This window comes from Schistocerca cancellata, chromosome 5, assembly GCF_023864275.1.
Source record: "Schistocerca cancellata isolate TAMUIC-IGC-003103 chromosome 5, iqSchCanc2.1, whole genome shotgun sequence".
Lineage (NCBI taxonomy): Eukaryota > Metazoa > Arthropoda > Insecta > Orthoptera > Acrididae > Schistocerca > Schistocerca cancellata.
The window spans coordinates 273,403,764-273,421,320 of NC_064630.1; the positions used below are offsets into that span (position 1 = coordinate 273,403,764).

The 17,557-nt window shown below is 48.3% G+C and overlaps 1 protein-coding gene across 1 annotated transcript in view; it reads left to right on the forward strand.

The window, feature by feature from the left end:
- The window catches only part of LOC126188864 (uncharacterized), a 245,249-nt gene that overhangs the window by 144,390 nt on the left and 83,302 nt on the right, over positions 1–17,557 (forward strand). Inside the window, exon 9 of the mRNA XM_049930512.1 lies at positions 7,707–7,755. Within this exon, the coding sequence (XP_049786469.1) occupies positions 7,707–7,755 (49 nt within the window). The remainder of the gene's footprint in view (positions 1–7,706; positions 7,756–17,557) is intronic.

The window sequence follows — 17,557 nt, forward strand, 5'->3', positions numbered from 1 at the left end:
CTCTATCCTGTGCAAGTTTCTTCATCTCCCAGTACCTACTGTAACCTACATCCTTCTGAATCTGTTTAGTGTATTCATCTCTTGGTCTCCCTCTACAATTTTTACCCTCCGTGCTGCCCTCCAATACTAAATTTATGATCCCTTTATGCCTCAGAATATGTCCTACCAACCGATCCCTTCTTCTAGCCAAGTTGTGCCACAAATTTCTCTTCTCCCCAATTTTACTCAATACCTGCTCATTAGTTATGTGATCTACCCATCTAATCTTCAGCATTCTTCTGTAGCACCACATTTCGAAAGCTTCTATTCTCTTTTTGTCTAAACTATTTATCGTCTACTTTTCACTTCCATACATGGCTACATTCCATACAAATACTTTCAGAAAAGGCTTCCTGACTCTTAAATCAATACTCGATCTTAACAAATTTCTCTTCTTCAGAAACACTTTCCTTGCCATTGCCAGTCTACATTTTATATTCTCTATATTTCGACCATCAGCAGTTACTTTGCTCCCCAAATAGCAAAACTCATTTACTACTTTAAGCGTCTCATTTCCTAACCTAATTCCCACAGCATCACCCGACTACATTCCATTATCCTCGTTTCACTTTTGTTGATGTTCATCTTATATCCTCCTTTCAAGGCACAAACTCTCTCATTGGGTAATCAAGGAGCATTATCGTGTTAAAAATTAAATGCCTAAAAATAAGAAAAAAAACAGTCAGGGAATTACTTAACAGGAAATAAGAATGTTGACAAAAATTAGATTCACCTAACATCTTTGTCACAGAAATGGGCAATTGAGAACCGATATAGCGCATTGTTTCCCATCTAACTTTCCTTGCTTCAGCAGAACCTTCATTGATTTTGTAACCCCTTCCTCCAGCCTATCTTGCCAATCCTTCAGTTGTTTTGTAATTTATCAATGGCAGAATGTATTTTTTTGAAACATTGTTGTATGGAATGGTATACGTAGCTTTAAATGACTTGCAATTATGTTTGTAATGATACTTGGTCATTGTTTTCCAGACTTTTAAAAACAAAACTTGTGGTGTTCACATGCATAGTTTTCAACTAATATTTTAACACCCCCTGTTTGGTTACTATCACGTAGTCATACTTTCTCTCAGTAATTAAGTTACGGCAAAACAAAACAAGGAACTTATTCCTTTGCAGTTTCCTTCTGTCTTACCAAAGTCTTTGGTAATTGATACAGTAAAATGTTTCTAGGCAAATTAATGTTAAGTTATTAATGATACAGCCTTCACCACCATCCTGTTTACATGATATTTACCTCTACTACGTAAAATAGACTTCCATGTTAAAAGATTCCATCAACAAAACAAAATAAAAATTAAGATAAGGTATTGCTCAAGGTTCAGTCTCTCACCCCCCCCCCCCCCCCTGCACCCTCTCCACGCGCGCACACACACGCATAGGCGCACGCGCGCGCTCACACACACACACACACACACACACACACACACACACACACACACACACACACACACGCACGCAATGGCCCATCCCAACTTTGAATGGCTATTTAGGAATTGGCCCCATGCGATGAAGCTATTCAGGATACATGCTACTGACCGCCTCAAGGATTTGGGTCTATCAGACCTCCAAATACACAACCAAGAATAGAAAGCATTGCCTTGTTAGTGTCTTCAGAGGCCCAAAGTTATTTTAAGCATGACACGGTACAAGAAAACTTGTACTCCAGTTTACATTTTTAAAACTTCTTTTTCTTCCATTTTAAGTACATATCACAGTTTTATCATTGTTTATACAGATGGATCCCAGCGAGAGAGTTTCCTCCGTCGTTCTGCTGTTTTCTTTGATAGGGTTTTCAAAGTGCGTCTTCCGAAACAATTTACAAATTATGATGTGGAGTTATATGGCATTATGTTGGCAGTGTAGAGGATTCACAAACATCACCAAACAAGGTTTCTTGTCTGTTCTGACTTGGTTAGTGTACTACAAGCACTTCACCAAATGTATCCAGTAGACCAGTTGATTCAGCTCATCCATGAGTCTTTACAGTGGCTCCAACACCATGACAATGATGTGATTTTTTACTGGGTACCTGGCCACATTGGAACACAGGGAAATGACATTGCCAACAAAGCAGCCAAGGAAGCATGTTGGGATGGTGTTGTCCGTCAGTGTCCCATCCCATTGCACACCATCATCTCATTTTCTGATAGACACATCATGCGTCAGTTGGAGACTGAATGGTTGCAGATGACAGAAAACAAACTGTGGTGGCTCAAATCGAACACACAGGCGTGGGGGACTTAATGTCAATCTCACCACTGGAAAGACATTCTGCTTACCAGACTGCACATTGGACATAGCCCTTTAACACATGGCTTCCTCCTCTGGCAGGAGGATCCAGCACTCTGTGAGGTCTGTGTTATGCCACTTTCAGTTCAGCATATTTTGGTAACATGTGTTCTATATACTGATAGTAGGGCAGCCCTCAGTCATGATGGAGATCTGCCCACCATCCTCATCGATACTGCTTCCAGTGTTACAAGAGTGTTGAAATTTTTTGAACTGTCAGGCCTCATCCTCAAATTGCTGGGGAAGTGAGGCAGACTTTGATGCATTATCAACTGCTCTGCGTTTGGGGATGAAAGCTGTCCTCACATACAGGGGCAGCTTTCGTCACCACCCATAAGACTGTCATGCTGACTTTCTGTCAAGGCACTGATGACCATGATGTTTAGTGCCACTCACCTTAAATCATCACATCATCCTATCTTATTGATTTCCCTGGTACTCAAAGTATATGAAGAATTGTTTTCACTAAATGTAGCAGACATGGAATGAAAACAACACTTCATGTGACAAGGGACTAGGTACCAGAAATGTAACAACTGGTAGTAGCAGATATGAGCAGAGGTAGATAAGGGTGATACCATCAATTACCTCACAGTCTGCAATATCCCCTTGATAATGACGTGAGCACTTAAAAGCTGCAAAGGGTTTCAGAGCTTGAGAAAAATCTGTTTACTTGTTCTGTCATGAGCTATACATTTGTAAACTGCTAAATACTTATTTGGGAATAAATAAGATGACTCAGCTGAAGGCAGAAGCACTACATCATCGATAAGTACACAAACTAAAGGTAGAAAGCACTTCCTTTTTCAAGCGTGTAGGGAAAACATGCGCGCCCACGTGCATGCGCACCCCCCCCTGCCCCCCCCCCCCCCCCACACACACAGCACTTCCTTTTTCAAGTGTGTAGGAAAAACATGCGCGCCCACGTGCATGCCCCCCCCCTGCCCCCCCCCCCCCCCCCCACACACACACACACACACACACACACACACACACACACACACACAGGCACACTCCTGCCTCCCTGCATTGTGCTCAGTTGACAGCCATCTCTTTCCTGGCCAATGGTGAGGGTGCTGGGCTGGCGTGAGGGTGTGGGTTGGTGTGGGGTGAGGGGTGGAGAGAGGCAGGAGGTAGGGAGGAGTTGAGGGAAGCGTCTAGCAACTCGTGGGACAGTGGGAAGCTGTCTGTAGGCTAGCTAGGGGTGTAGGTGGCAGACACCTGGGCACACAATTTCTTACACTAGGGCATGAGATAATAGTACACCACTAGCTGATGTGGAGAGACAAATTGGGCAGGGGTGCTGAGACGGGGGATGATGTACGCACACACACTATTGCATCGGGGTGGGGGGCAGTGACTTACCTTAGGTTTAGGCCTGGATGGCTATGAGAGTGAAGCTTGTGCTGTAAGCTAGCTACCATCTGCGCAGCTGAGAAAAGTTGTTGTTGGTGGTGGTGGTGGTGATGGTGGTTAGGAAGATCCAGATAGCATGAGTTGTGAAGCAGCCACTGAAATCTTGCAAGTTCTCTGCTGCATGTTGTGCTACTGGCTGGGGGATGAGAATGGCATAGGGGTGAACTAGGATGTTGTGGAGGTTGGGTGGGCAGTGGAACACCACTTGGGAAGGGGTTGGAAGTATCTAGGGTAGGATGTTCCTCATAGCAGGGCATCATAGATAACCAAAGCCTTGATGAACGACACAGTTCAGTCGTTCCAGTCTGGGGCAGTATTGGGTGACAAGGGGGGGCTTTTCTTTGTGGTTGGTTCTTGGGAGTATAAGGTTCCTGTCCGAGGGTCCAGTTTATAAAGATGTCATCAATAAACATGAACCAGACCAGGCGTTTAGGGTTTTAGCAAACTAGAAATGTTTCCTCTAGGTAGCTCATTAGGAGGTTGGCATAGGATGGTGCCATGCAAGTGCCCATGGCTGTGTCATGAATTTGCTTCTCTACCTTCAAAGGTGAATTAGTTTTGTGTTAAAATGCAGTTGGTTAGGTGTATGAGGAATGAAGGGGTGGGTTTGGAATCTGCAGGGCGTTGGGAGAGGTAGTGTTCAATCGCTGTATGACCATAGGCATTGGCATGAGGGATGTTGTTGTATAGGAAGGTTGCATCAACAGTGGTGAGTAAAGATCTGGGAGGTAAGGGTTTAGGGATGTTGGAGAGCAGGTGCAGGTAGTGGTTGAAATCTTTGTGGGATGCTAGGTTCTGGGTCATTGGTTGGAGATGTTGATCAGCAAGGGCCAAGATTCTTTCAGTGGGGCTCTGTAACCAGCCAAAATTTGGTGCCCAGGATTGTTAGGTTTGTGGATTTAGGAGAGCATGTAGGAGGGGGGGGGGGGGGGGTGTATGGGCTGTTGTTGGGGTGAATTGGAAAGTGGATTCAGGGGAGAGCCTGAGGGTTTCAGCAGGGATTGGATGTTATGCTAGACTTGTGGGGTGGGGTCACTTCCGCTGAGCTTGTAGGTGGAGGTGTCGGACAACTGGTGGAGTCCCTCCACCAGGTAGTCAGTCTGCTTCATCACAACAGCGGTAGAACCTTTGTCTGCTGGGATTATGATCAGGTGAGGATCTGCTTTTAGGTTGTGTAGGACTGTCCTTTCTTCTGTTGAGAGGTTGTTGTTCTTGGGGGGAGGGGGGGGGGGGTCCTGGGGAAGGATGGTGAGGCCAGGTTGGAAGTTAGGAATTTCTGGAAGGTGACCAGAGGATGGTTAGGTGGGAGTGTGGGAAGGTCACGGTCAGATGGTGGTGTGAACTGTGACAGGCAGGGTGTTGGAGGGGTTGGTGACAAAGAAGTGTTTTCACTGTAGGGAGCGGGAGAAGGAGATATGTCATCACGCGTAAGAGATACAAATGAAAAAGGCACAGGCAGATCAGGAGTGATATGTGAAGGAGGGTGGATTTTGAGTTATTTGAAGTTTAACAAACTGTTATTGGGAGTGGCAGTGCATGTGGAGTTGTGTGTGTGTCTCTCATAACGGACACTGTAAGTACTACAGGGTGTGCGACCGCATGTGTTGTGGTCGTTGCAGAGTTTGTTATAAAGGCGAGAGGAAAGAAACATAAGGCCCTTTCCAGATCATCTCCCCGGAATCCATCTCCCTACTCACCCCAACAACAGCCCGCACACCCACCTTCTACATGCTCCTCAAAATCCCCGAACCTAACAATCCTAGGTGCCCTATTGTGGCTGATTACAGTGCCACCACTGAAAGAATCTCGGCTCTCGTTGATCAACATCTCCAACCAATTGCCCAGAACCTAGCATCCCATATTAAAGATTCCAACCACTACCTGTACTGGCTCTCAACCATCCTTAAACACTTACCTCCCGGATCCCTACTCATCACTGATGATGGAACCTTCCTATACACCAACATCCCTCACGCCCATGGCCTCACCACGATTGAACACCACCTCTTCCAACACCCTGCAGATTCCAAACCCACCACTTCATTCCTCATACACCTAAGCAACTACGCCCTAACCCATAACTACCTCATCTTTGAAGCGAAGGTGTACACACACATTCGTGGCACAGCCATGGGCACCCACACGGCACCCTCTTACACTACCCTCTTCATGGGCCACCTAGAGGAAACATACCTAGCTTCCTAGAACCCCAAACCTCTGGTCTGGTTGTGGTTTACTGATGACATCTTTATAATCTGGATCCAAGCCCAGGAACCTTATTCTCATTCCTCCACAACCTCAACACCTTCTCTTCCATTTACATCACCTGCTCCTACACCTATCTTGCCACCTTCATAGATATCAATGTCCTCCTCAGATAGCTTAATCCACACCTCGTACCACAATAAACCCATCAATCACCAACGGAATCTACACAACGGCTGCCACCCCTTCCACACCAAAAATGCCCTGCCTTACAGTGTGGCCACCCATTGTACATACATCTACATTGATGAGTACTCCCTTGTGCTGTCTGTTGAAGGCCTCACAAAGGCATTTGCAGACAGGCAATACACTTTAGACCTAATTCACAAACAGATCTTTTGTGCCATGTTCCACACTCTCCTGATCCTCACATTTATCCCAAGAATCAATTGCAAAGAAACATCCCCCTTGTCACCCAGAACCACCCTGGACTGAAACAACTGAACCATGTCTTTCACCAGAGCTTTGATTATCTATTATTATGCCCTGAAATGAGGGACATCCTATCCAAGATTCTGACAACCCGACCTGCTCAACATCCTAGTCCACCCCTATGCCATTCCCACTCCCAATCCCCTACCACAGGGATCATACCACAGTGGAAGACCCAGATGCAAGACCTGCCCAATCCACCAACACCTACTCCAGTCCCATGACAGACTTATCCTATCCCATCAGAGGCCAGGCCACGTGTGAAAGCAGCCTTGTTATGTACCAACTCTGCTGCACCCACAGCACAGCATTTTACATTGGTATGAAAACTGACCAGCCATCAACTAGAATTAATGGCCACCACCAAATTGTTGCCAAAAACATGGTGGACCATCCAATGGCACAACATAAAACACAGCACAACATGTGAGATTTCAGTGGCTGCTTCACAAATCGTGCCATCTTGATCCTCCCCACCATTAGCAGCTTATCCAAGCTGTGCAGCTGGGAGCTTCAATCTCATAACTTTCCTGGCCTAAATCAAAGCTAACTCACTGCGACCCCCGTCCCTCCATTCCCCCCTCCCACTCATGTCACACCATTCCCTGTCCCAGTATCCTGCTCAATTTGTGGTCCCACATCGGCTAGTTGTGTACTGTTATCTCACAATGTAGTCTATGAAATGGTGTGTCCAGCTATCTGCCATCTGTCTCCTCTACCTGCACCCCTAGCTAGCTTACAGACAGCTTCCCAATCTCTTACAAGCCACCAGACGCTTCCTCCAACCTCCTGCGTGCCTCGCACCTTTCTCCATCCCTCACCCCTCCCATTACACACGCTGTGAGCCAGGAAAGTGCTAGCAGTCGACGGAGCACAACGTAGGGAGGCAGGTTTATGTCTCTGTGTGTTGTGTGCGTCTGTGGGGGGTGTTCACGATTGTCCGACAAACCTGAGAAACGCATTCCGAAAGCTAGGCAAGCTTTCTACCTTTTGTTTGTGTGTCTATTGCAGCACTTCTGCCTTTCAATGAGTCATCTTCTTTATTTGTAAATAATTTGTAAATCTCAGCCACAACTTTCCAAAATTTTCATAAATACTTATTTTGTCATATAATTGATCCCTTTTCGTTATATAAGATCTTTCAGTGTTGTAATTGTTTTCTCATTGTTATATAAGATTTCTCCTCTTTACTTTGTACAGCTTCTATTTTTTTACATTTATGTATGATTTTTCTCATCTTTCAGGCAAACAGTAAAGTTGTTAAAACACTCCTGGATACATCTGAAGGCTCAGGTAATAGCAATACGTAAAGCTTATTCCTATAGTAAAGATAATAAAATAAAATGAAATAAAAATAAGGCAGCAATAATTATTTATGTAGTAGTAAGTAGTCCTGCGTTGAAATGCAGAGAATGTCAAAGTGACTGTTGTGCTTAAGGGTGTAAGTCGGTAGTCAGAAAATATCTGCAGAATATAAGTAAATTGTGCTAGTTTCCTGCTGCAAAACTATTTTTTTATTTTTAATCACTGTGACTGTCTGCACATTTGAACTTACTTCTCAAATGCTTTGGAATACTATCTACCTTTTTCTGTTATTTAGAATACATAACTTTCATAGGGGTTAAAATACTATAAATTTACTTGAAAACTGCTGTTGTACAGAAAATACTTGTTTGATATTGTCTTGTCATCCATCAGAGGCTATGACCTTCCTACAAAAATCACAGAAAAGATATTCTATAAAAATAATGAGGCAAAATTGCTGACCATCACTTGCCTTCACAATGTTAGTACTGCTGATATACATATATGAAAGACCTGCACCATCCTAGCTATTGCAATTAATAGTGCTTGCCTTGGAATGGAGAGAGAGGAAGCGAGAGATGTTGAAAAGGAGGCTGTGTCACTCAAACTCGAGGAATGAAGTATTAGTTCCAAAAGATTGGAGTGTATGTACTTTAATATGTACTTTTGGCAGTACTGACATTTCTCCTGAAGGTAAGAAGCAACCAGTAATTCAGTCTCGAGAGAATTTTCATTTTGAGTTATAGTAGCTGCTCTTGTTACTTTCATTCATGTATAAGTACCTATCTATACATTGGTAGGACTGATTTCATATCATAAGAATACTGTGACATCTTAAGAATAGTGGCAAAAAAATCAAAGGACCCCTGTATAATGTCTGAAATCAACAATTCAGATAATAAAGTTAAATCTATAAGGGTAATAGTTGAAATGCAAAACTAAAAAACTCATTAAGAAATTTAAGGTTATAGCTATTAAAAAACAGCCAAATAATAAGTGAAGACAGTCAGGAAACCAACACATTTATCCTGGAAGTAGCTCAGAAAATTGCAGTTGACAGTTTAATAAAAAACAATGCAACAACAGTGCCAACACCACATACATATGAACAAAGCGTAATTACTCTGCTCAACTACAGAAATGAAGAATGTAATTAACTCTCTCAAAAACCAACAATTTCCACATTATTTAAAATTTAATATGTGAAATATTAAAATCTGGTTCTTCGTATGTAAGTAACTAGTCTTTTTCCTGCATTTTCAGATGCATACTCATTTCACACATGTATTGCTCATATCTCATCCTCAAACTTCACTGTATCCTACTAATACTCCTCCTATCTGTTATTCTCATCATCCCATAACCTATCTGTCCACCTCCTCCTCCCCTTCTTTCTGTCCATTTATTCCTCCCACTCTATCTGTCCATCTCCTTCTCCCCCCCCAACCCAACTCTCTCTCTGTCTCTCACTTTGACCGTCTCCTCTTCCCCCCCCCCCCTTCTCCTCCCTCCCGTCCTTCCCCTCTCTTCTTCCCTCTCCTGTTCCTAATCTGTGTCATCCTCCTGAATATCCCTCTCTTTGTCGATCTTCTCTGCCCAACCTCTCGTTATTCATCTCCTCCCGTCCCATCTCCTTATCCACCTCTTCCTGCCCCCATTTGCTTATCCACCTCCCCCCATTTCCTTATCGACCTCCACCTCCCCCTATTTCCTTATCCACCTCCCCCCACTTGGCTTATCCACCTCCTCCGTGCCCTCATTTGCTTATCCACCTTATCCTGCCCCTGTCTGCTTATCCACCTTTTCTGGCCCCCATCTGCTTATCCACCCTGTCCTGCCCCTATCTCTGTCCACACCCTCTGCCTGTCTCATGCTTCTCCCCATCTTCCTCCCTCTCTCTGTCCATTTCCTCTTTCCTCCCCTCTCTATCCATTCAGACCTCCTCCACCACATCTCACTGTCAGTCTCCTTCTTGCACCTCTCTTGCTGTCCATTTCCTCCTGCCTCCCACTTGCTGTGTTATCTTTTCCTTCCCATCTCGACACACTCATCTCCTTCTATCCCTCTCTCCCAATCCACCCCTTCCTGCCCCTTGCACTCTGTACATCTCCTCCCCCACACTCTGCACATCTTCTCCCCCACACCCTGCACATCTTCTCCGCACACTGTACATCTCCTCCTACATTTATTTCTTTTGAGTCCCCAGTCCACTCTTCCCCTCTCTCTCCATGTCTCCTCTTCCCCTCTGTCTGCATGTCTCCTCTTCCCCTCTGTCTGCATGTCTCCTCTTCACCTCTGTCTGCATGTCTCCTCTTCCCCTCTGTCTGCATGTCTCCTCTTCCCCTCTGTCTGCATGTCTCCTTTCCCCCCCTGTCATCATGTCTCCTCTTCCCCACAGTCTGCATGTCTTCTCTTCCCCTGTCTGCCCCTGGTAGCTGAGTGGTCAGCGCGACAGAATGTCATACCTACGGCCCAGGTTCAATTCCTGGCTGGGTCGGAGATTTTCTCCGCTCAGGGACTGGGTGTTGTGTTGCCCTTATCATCATCATCATCATTCCATCCCCATTGACACACAAGTCGCCGAAGTGGCGTCAACTAGAAAGACTTGCACCAGGCGAACAGTCTACTTGATGCGAGGCTCTAGCCACATGGCATTTCCATTTTCCTCTTCCCCTCTCTGTGCACGTCTCCTCTTAGCCTCTCTGTGCACGTCTCCTCTTAGCCTCTCTATGCACGTCTCCTCTTACCCTATCTGTGCACATCTCCTCTTACCCTATCTGTGCACATCTCCTCTTCCCCTCTCTGTGCATGTCTCCTCTTTCCCTCTCTGCACACCTCCTCCATGCCCTGTGCCTGCACGCCTCCTCCTCGCCCTGTGTTTCACGCCTCCTCCTCGCCCTGTGTCTGCACATGCCCTCCTTCCCTCTGTTTACATGTGTTCCCCCCTATCTGCCCCTCCTCCCTCTCTGTGCCCATCCAGTTCGGCACCCATCTGCTTTCACCCACTCCTGCCCTTCTCTGTACCTGTCTGTTTCCATGTCTCTCGGCACATCTCCTCCTCCACCTCTGTCTGTTCACACACTCCTCCTCCTCCTCCTCCTCCTCCTCCTCCTCCCCCTCCTCCTCGCTCTCACTGCCTCTCTCCTCCTCGCCCTCTGTCTCTGCTCATCCCAGTCTCTCTCTTCTACCTCTATCTTCTCCTGTATCCATCTCCCTATTCTGCTTCTCTTTCTCCCCTCTCTGTATCCACCTCCTCATGTTCCCCTCTCCCTACCCACCCCCACTTGCTCCTCTTCTCTCTCTCTCTCTCTCTCTCTCTCTCTCAACCCCACTTGCTCCTCTTCTCTCTCTCTCTCTCTCTCTCTCTCTCTCTCTCTCCTTCTCTCCCCCCTATCTGTCCCTCACCCCTCTCCCTTCCACACTCTCCCCTTCCCCCCTTCCCCCTCTGCCTCTCTCCCCCTTCCCCCTCTGCCTCTCTCCCCCTTCCCCCTCTGCCTCACTCCCCCTCCCCTCTCGCCCTCCCGCTCTCCTCTCCCCCTCCCCTCTCGCCCTCCCACTCTCCTCTCCCACTCCCACTCTCCTCCTCCCACTGTCCTGTCCCCCTCTCCTCCTCGCTCCCTCTTCCCCTCCCCCTTGCCTCCTCCCCCTTCTCTCCCCCTCCCCCTTCTCTCCCTCTCCCCATTCTCTCCGCCCTCTCCTTCCCACTCTTTTTGTCTATCCCCTCCTGGGGCCTTGATGTGTAGGCTGCCACACAAAATAAGTCGATAGGGTAGCCCCTTTTCATCCACAGTACTGATAATAATTTTTTATGCTGTGTGTTGAAATCATTTTTGTGGTTTAGGAGGTGATGCCTGAAACACACACACACACACACACACACACACACACACACACACACACACACACATACACATCCTGTATGCATTATACCAGTAAGTTCCAAAAAGCTGTGCACGAAAATGCTGTTTTTCAATCTGTCATATCTTGAGTTCTATTGATTAATGGGAAGTGTACTTACTATCTTTGGCCCAAAAAAAGCATGTTCCTCGAGAATTTTTTCTCGGGGTATGTTGTAGATATCAGTGTCACAAATTTGGTGTCCAAATATTTATTGATATTTCCTTTACAAACTCGAATTTTTTCCAGTTCCTGTGAAAACTCAGAAAAACCATGACTTTTTTAATACCAAAAGTGCCAATAGTGGAGATTGTCAAAATTTTTACCATATTTTCTCTGCAAAAAGTGGTTTTTAGCATTTATCTACATAACTAACCATAGCACATGTCTGAAATTTTAACTGTAGATGTTTAGCAATTTATCTACGAACACCATTTTCATATTTTTGGAAATATTTATCCATTATCAAAATAGGTGAGATAAAATATGATTTTGGGTATCAAAAGTACCAGTTGTGGGGATGACCATGTCTTGTAATTTTTATTCGTGGCAGATCATCAAAATTTTTATCATACGTTCTTAAGTTGATGAACTTGGGGAACCTTGAAACTTTTTATGATATTATCCATTAATGAGATCGAGAGGTTCAAATTTACCACACTGTAGCACGTAAAAAGATGCATGTAATATCTGGTCGCTCATGTAAATTTAGTTTTAACTGATACAGTGCACACATCATAAAGGTTTTATGAAGTGTTATCTGTGTATAATGGGCATGTCAGGCTACACAGGCTATCTTGACTGGGAAATTATTTGGTGATGCCACCTGGCAGCATAAGCACCATGCAAAATGTACTTTATCTTACAAAATTCTTCGTATTGCAAGTCAAGCACCAATTATAGATAGACTGTAGCTGTAGCCTAAAAATATTGTGCTTTTTTATGTGAAATAGTGTGAACTTTCTGTGGATGGGGGACAATTTTATGTTAACCTTATACACTATGTGATAAAAAGTATCTGGATGCCCCCAAAACATACATTTTTGTGCATTGTGGTGCCACATACTGCCAAGTACTCCATATCAGTGACCTCAGTAGTCATTAGACATAGTGAGGGAGCAGAATGGGGCACTCCGCGGAACTCACAGACTTCAAACATGGCCAGGTGATTGGGTGTCACCGGTGTTATACATCTTTACGCATCATTTCCACACTCCTAAACATCCCTAGGTTCACTACTTCCGATGTGGTAGTGAATGTGAAGGGACACATACAGCACAGAAGTGTATAAGCGGACCTTGTCTGTTGACTGACAGAGACCGACAACAGTTGATGAGGGTCATAGTGTGTAATAGGCAGACATCTATCCAGACCATCACACAGGAATTCCAGACTGCATCAGGATCCACTGCAAGTACTGTGACAGTTAGGCGGGAGGTGAGTAAACTTGGATTTCATGCTCGAGTGGCTGCTCATAAGCCACACAATACACCGGTAAATGCCAAATGACACCTCGCTTGGTGTAAGACGCATAAAAATTGGACGATTGAACAGTGGAAAAACGTTGTGTGGGCTGACGAATCATGGTACACAACGTGGTGATCTGATGGCAGGATGTGGGTATGGCGAATGCCTGGTGGACGTCATCTGCCACCATGTGTAGTGCCAACAGTAAGATTCGGAGGCGGTGATGTTGTGGTTTGGTCATGTTTTTCATGGAGGGGGCTTGCGCCCCTTGTTTTGCATGGTACTATCACAGCACAGGGAGCGAAAGGCTATTTACAATTTGTACAGAAACCAGATGGCAGTTATAAGAGTCGAGGGGCATGAGAGGGAAGCAGCGGTTGGGAAGGGAGTGAGACAGGGTTGTAGCCTCTCCCCAATGTTATTCAATCTGTATATTGAGCAAGCAGTAAAGGAAACAAAAGAAAAATTTGGAGTAGGTATTAAAACCCATGGAGAAGAAATAAAAACTGTGAGGTTCGCCAATGACATTGTAATTCTGTCAGAGACAGCAAAGGACTTGGAAGAGCAGTTGAACGGAATGGATGGTGTCTTGAAGGGAGGATACAAGATGAACATCAACAAAAGCAAAACGAGGATAATTGAATGTAGTCGAATTAAGTCGGGTGATGCTGAGGGTATTAGATTAGGAAATGAGACACTTAAAGTAGTAAAGGAGTTTTGCTATTTGGGGAGCAAAATAACTGATGATGGTCGAAGTAGAGAGGATATAAAATGAAGACTGGCAATGGCAAGGAAAGTGTTTCTGAAGAAGAGAAATTTGTTAACATCGAGTATAGATTTAAGTGTCAGGAAGTCATTTCTGAAAGTATTTGTATGGAGTGTAGCCATGTATGGAAGTGAAACATGGACGGTAAATAGTTTGGACAAGAAGAGAATAGAAGCTTTTGAAATGTGGTGCTACAGAAGAATGCTGAAGATTAGATGGGTAGATCACATAACTAATGAGGAAGTATTGAATAGGATTGGGGAGAAGAGAAGTTTGTGGCACAACTTGACCAGAAGAAGGGATCGGTTGGTAGGACATGTTCTGAGGCATCAAGGGATCACCAATTTAGTATTGGAAGGCAGCGTGGAGGGTAAAAATCGTAGGGGGAGACCAAGAGATGAATACACTAAGCAGATTCAGAAGGATGTAGGTTGCAGTAGGTACTGGGAGATGAAGAAACTTGCACAGGATAGAGTAGCATGGAGAGCTGCATCAAACCAGTCTCAGGACTGGAGACAACAACAACAAACATCACAGCACAAGCCTACATTGATGTTTTTAACCACGAACTTGTAAGTCATTTTCAGTCAGGTGTCGTCCAGATACTTTTGATCTTTTTTGACTTTACTGACTTACAGAATTAGTTTTGTATGAGCAACTCCCCCTGTTGTAGCTGGGAAAAGAAGGGAATCAGTTGAAAAGTGTTCCTGTTGAAACATAAAAAAGGCAAATATGCTCCTCTTGAAAAGAATCTGACAGAAAAGTGGGGAACCAGCTGCCTCAATTGTCATTCTGCCATCTTCACAAAAACTTCTGCTTATTTGTGCTTCTTTGCTTAAAGGGAACCTCAGGTATGGTGGAAGAGAGGAGACTTGCTGGTGAAGTGGTAAGGGGGGGGGGGGGGGGGGGAGTTGGTGCCCATGGTAAAAAAGGAGGCAGTGGGAGAGAGACATATAGGCAGTGGCAATGAGAGGAAGACTGGGTAAATCGATTTTAAATGTTCTAAGTAAAAAATGCGTGAATACGTTTGCATGCCAAAATTTGTGGTGAGGAAACTACAGTGATGATTGAGACTGCCGGTTCGCGATTGTTCTGTCAGAGTCTTTTCACATATCATCCTCACCCTCTCTCTGTTAAAAACCTGCCCCCCCCCCCCCAACCATATCCTCCCCTCCCTCTTCCTTTTCCAATTACCTGCTCTTGCTTTACACACTCCACCAGTCTCCTTCATTCCATCCTCTCTGTCTCTCTCTTCCCTCTCTCCTTCTACACCTCCTCCTTCTCTCCCTGTACATCTGCTCACTCTCCTCCTGTACATCTTCTCTCTCCTCCTGTACATCTCCTCACTCTCCTCCTGTACATCTTCTCTCTCCTCCTGTACATCTCCTTCAGCCATTTCTTAAACATCCCTTCCACACCCCTCTTTCTGTCCATCTCATCTTCGTTCACACTCTCACTGTCCATATCCTCCTCCCCTCTCTGTTCATTTTCTCCTCCCTTCTCTGCCCAATTTCTCCTCCACTGTCCATTTCCTCATCTCCCATTACTCTGTCCACATCCTCCCGCCTGTGTCAGTCCACTTCCTCCTCCCCCTCTCTCTGTCCACATCCTCCCCCCCTCTCTCTGGGCAATTCCTCCTCCCCTCTCTCTGTCCACATCCTCCTCCCCTCTCTCTGTCCACATCCTCCTCCCCTCTCTCTGTCCACATCCTCCTCCCCTCTCTCTGTCCACATCCACCCTGTTTCTCTCTTCACATCCACCTCCCCTCTCTCTGTCCACATCCTCCCTGTATCTCTCTTCACATCCTCCTCCCCGTTTCTCTGTCCACATCTCCCCTCTATCTGTCTACATTCTCCCCCCCCCTCATTATGTCCACCCCCCCCCCCCGTCTGACTGTCCGCGCCTTCCCCCCTGTCTGCCTGTCCCCACCTTCCCCCCCGTCTGCCTGTCCCCGCCTTCCCCCCCCGTCTGCCTGTCCCCACCTTCCCCCCGTCTGCCTGTCCCCGCCTTCCCCCCCCCGTCTGCCTGTCCCCGCCCCTCCCCCCGTCCGTCTGCCTGTCCCCGCCTTCCCCCCGCCCGTCTGCCTGTCCCCGCCTTCCCCCCCCCCACCCGTCTGCCTGTCCCCGCCTTCCCCCCCGTCTGCCTGTCCCCACCTTCCCCCCCCCCCGTCTGCCTGTCCACGCCTTCCCCCCCCCCGTCTGCCTGTCCCCGCCTTCCCCCCAGTCTGCCTGTCCCCGCCTTCCCCCCAGTCTGCCTGTCCCCCGCCTTCCCCCCAGTCTGCCTGTCCCCGCCTTCCCCCCCCCCGTCTGCCTGTCCCCGCCTTCCCCCCTGTCTGCCTGACCCCACCTTCCCTCCCGGTCTGCCTGTCCCCCGCCTTCCCCCCCCATCTGCCTGTCCCCACCTCCCCCCCCGTCCGCCTGTCCCCACCTCCCCCCCCCATTCTGCCTGTCCCCACCTTCCCCCCCCGTCCGCCTGTACCCGCCTTGCCCCCCCGTCTGCCTGTCTCCGCCTTCCTCACCCCCCCCGTCTGCCTGTCCCCGCCTTCCCCCCAGTCTGCCTGTCCCCACCTTCCTCCCCCCCCGTGTCTGCCTGTCCCCACCTTCCTCCCCCCCCGTGTCTGCCTGTCCCCACCTTCCTCCCCCCCGTGTCTGCCTGTCCCCACCTTCCCCCCCGTCAGTCTGTCCCCGCCCCCCCCCCCGGTCTGCCTGTCCCCACCTTCCCGCCTCGGTCTGCCTGTCCCCACCTTCCCCCCCTGGTCTGCCTGTCACCACCTTCCCCCCCCGGTCTGCCTGTCACCACCTTCCCCCCCCGGTCTGCCTGTCACCACCTTCCCCCCCCGGTCTGCCTGTCACCACCTTCCCCCCCCGGTCTGCCTGTCACCACCTTCCCCCCCCGGTCTGCCTGTCACCACCTACCCCCCCTCCCGGTCTGCCTGACCCCACCTTCCCCGCGGTCTGCCTGTCCCCCGCCTTCCCCCCGGTCTGCCTGTCCCCGCCTCCCCCCCTGTCTGCCTGTCCCCGCCTTCCCCCCCCCATCCGCCTGTCCCCACCTCCCCCCCCGTCCGCCTGTCCCCACCTCCCCCCCCATTCTGCCTGTCCCCACCTTCCCCCCCCGTCCGCCTGTACCCGCCTTGCCCCCCCGTCTGCCTGTCCCCGCCTTCCTCCCCCCCCCGTCTGCCTGTCCCCGCCTTCCCCCCAGTCTGCCTGTCCCCACCTTCCTCCCCCCCGTGTCTGCCTGTCCCCACCTTCCTCCCCCCCGTGTCTGCCTGTCCCCACCTTCCCCCCCGTCAGTCTGTCCCCGCCTTCCCCCCCAGTCTGCCTGTCCCCGCCCCCCCCCCGGTCTGCCTGTCCCCACCTTCCCGCCTCGGTCTGCCTGTCCCCACCTTCCCCCCCCGGTCTGCCTGTCACCACCTTCCCCCCCCGGTCTGCCTGTCACCACCTTCCCCCCCGGTCTGCCTGTCACCACCTTCCCCCCCCCGGTCTGCCTGTCACCACCTACCCCCCCCTCCTGGTCTGCCTGTCCCCGCCTTCCCCCCGGTCTGCCTGTCCCCGCCTCCCCCCCTGTCTGCCTGTCCCCGCCTTGCCCCCCCCGTCTGCCTGTCCCCCGCCTTCCCCCCCCCGTCTGCCTGTCCCCGGCCTTCCCCCCCCGTCTGCCTGCCCC